Source organism: Oratosquilla oratoria, chromosome 30, assembly GCF_046742065.1.
Source record: "Oratosquilla oratoria isolate Oo_2021 chromosome 30, ASM4674206v1, whole genome shotgun sequence".
Taxonomy (NCBI): Eukaryota; Metazoa; Arthropoda; class Malacostraca; order Stomatopoda; family Squillidae; genus Oratosquilla; species Oratosquilla oratoria.
Window position 1 is genome coordinate 14,118,769 of NC_134806.1, and position 2,500 is coordinate 14,121,268.

Genomic DNA, 2,500 nt, shown 5'->3' on the forward strand with positions numbered 1-2,500 from the left:
GAGATTTAAAAAAGACAATAAGAAAAAGAAAACGACAATACGAAATGAACATCGCTGATAAATCCAAATAGAACACCAAAGAATTCTATAGTAACATTAGAGATAAAAAGGTTGTTAGGAATCACATTGGTCCACTATTATCTGCTGACGGTCAACTTGAATATTCAAATGAAGGAATGTGTAATATCTGAACAATTATTTTAGCTCGGTATTCGTAAACGAAACACCTCAAAGTGAACTCCAAACAGAAACCTGTGAAAAGTCTAGGGTAAACTTACTACGGTAAATATAACAAAAGAAAAAATTAAAAGGTGTATAGACAAACTCAAAGTTAATAAAACACCAGGGCCTGACGGTTGGCATCCAAGAATCTTAAAGGAAATGAAAAATGAGATTGTTGTTCCATTAGAAATTATTTTCAAGAAATCCATCATATCCGGAGATGTCCCAAGAGAATGGAAACTAGCTAACGTTACTCCCATATTCAAAACAGCTGACAAAAAGAAGCCAAATAATTATAGACCTATAAGTTTGACGTCAATCGTAGGAAAAATAATGGAAACTATCATCAGAGATGCTATCAAACATCATTTAGAAAGTGACCGTTTGATAAATGATAGCCAGCATGGTTTCAGACGGAAACGTTCTTGCGTCACTAACTCACTCGAATTCTACAACACAGTTATCTCCAATTATGACAAAAGAAACAATATAGATTTAATATATCTAGACTTTGCAAAAGCTTTTGATACCGTCCCACACGAAAGACTACTTACTAAATTAGCTTTACACGGAATAAGTGGTAGCCTATTAAGTTGGACTAGTAATTGTTTGAATGGTCGAAAACAGAGAGTTGTTTTAAATGGAAAAACTTCTGGATGGAAAAATGTTACAAGTGGAGTTCCTCAGGGTTCCGTTCTTGGGCCTCTTCTATTGATAGTATATATAAATGATTTAGACCATGGACTAAAATCTACTGTTTCCAAATTTGCTGATGATACAAAACTGTGTGGAATGGTAAATGATCACTTAAACCAATTAGATATTCAAGAAGATTTAGATAAATTACAGCAATGGTCTGAAAAGTGGCTAATAAAATTTAACACAAGTAAATGCAAGGTAATGCACATAGGTAAAAATAACAGTAAGTACGATTACAAGTTATTTGAAAATTCGTTAACAAAAGTGGATAGTGAAAAAGATCTTGGCGTAATTATTAGTAACGACCTCAAATCATCCAAGCAGTGTATTTCAGCCTCCGAGAAAGCAAATAAGATTCTAGGACTGCTTGTGCGATCTTTTGATTTCAAAAGTCCATCACTCATTAACAAGCTATATAAATCGTTAGTTCGTCCACATTTGGAATATGCTGTTTCCGTATGGTCACCGAATCTCATTAAAGACATTGACAGATTGGAAAAAGTACAACGGCGAGCCACAAAACTGATTCCAAATATCAAAAATAAATCATACCAAAATCGACTAAAACATATGAATCTGTTTTCCCTAAAAAAGCGTAGACTCAGAGGTGACTTGATACAGGTTTTTAAAATTCTAAAGGGAATTGACAACATCAAAAGTGACAAAATTTTCACATTGAATGAGAATCAGACAAGAAACAATGGTCTCAAACTGTCCGGAAATAGATTCAGTTTGGAAGTAGGTAGAAACAACTTTGCCAACCGTGTAGTTAATGAATGGAATAAACTTCCTGTACAGGTAGTGCAATGTAGTTCAGTTCGAAGCTTTAAGAATCATTTAGATAAACACCTAAGCAAGATGCTGTGATGATTATAATTTATTTTATATTATTTGTTTTTGTTTTGTTATCATTTGTCTGTTTGATTTTCATTTATTATTAATTAGATGTCAATTTATTATTATTTACTATTTACCTGTTTGTTTATTATTTAACTATACCTATGCATTTATTTATGTATTTTATTTGTTATTTACATTATTATAGTTTTTATTTATTATTTTTATTATTATGATCTTTTTTTCGCATCCGACCTAGATATGGACCAAAAGGTCTCCTGTCGGCATGCTCCGCCTTTGTAATCCTTTAAACTTGTTTCGACTCTGAGCCTGAAGCTCTTACCATCTCTTAATTAGTTTATAACCTAACTTCTTGCGTACCGGGTATGCACGTTTTCTTGTCATTCCGACCGCACACACACATACACACGCACACACACACACACACACGCACACACACACACACATACACACACACACACACACACACACACATACCCATCCCTTCTCTAGGTAGCATTTGTGTTGGGAGCTCTTCGCATACCTCACTCTATTTTCCTTTTCTGTCTTTTCTGCCGTAGATGTGCAGCCGGTGACGCCTCCCGCGGAGGACATTGGGGACAAGGACCACTCTCGGCTGGAGCGAGACAAGTGCGAGCGAATCCTCAAAGTGGGGAACACCGATCTCCTCTTCAGCCTCTTCGACTCAGTGGAACAGAGCGAGAAGAAGAAGGTCATGGTC

At 35.4% G+C, this 2,500-nt stretch overlaps 1 protein-coding gene across 1 annotated transcript in view; it reads left to right on the forward strand.

The window, feature by feature from the left end:
• LOC143041027 (uncharacterized) overlaps nucleotides 1-2,500 on the forward strand; it is a 119,936-nt gene that overhangs the window by 58,454 nt on the left and 58,982 nt on the right. Inside the window, exon 3 of the mRNA XM_076212614.1 lies at nucleotides 2,340-2,500. This exon is cut by the window's right edge and continues 14 nt beyond it. Within this exon, the coding sequence (XP_076068729.1) occupies nucleotides 2,340-2,500 (161 nt within the window). The remainder of the gene's footprint in view (nucleotides 1-2,339) is intronic.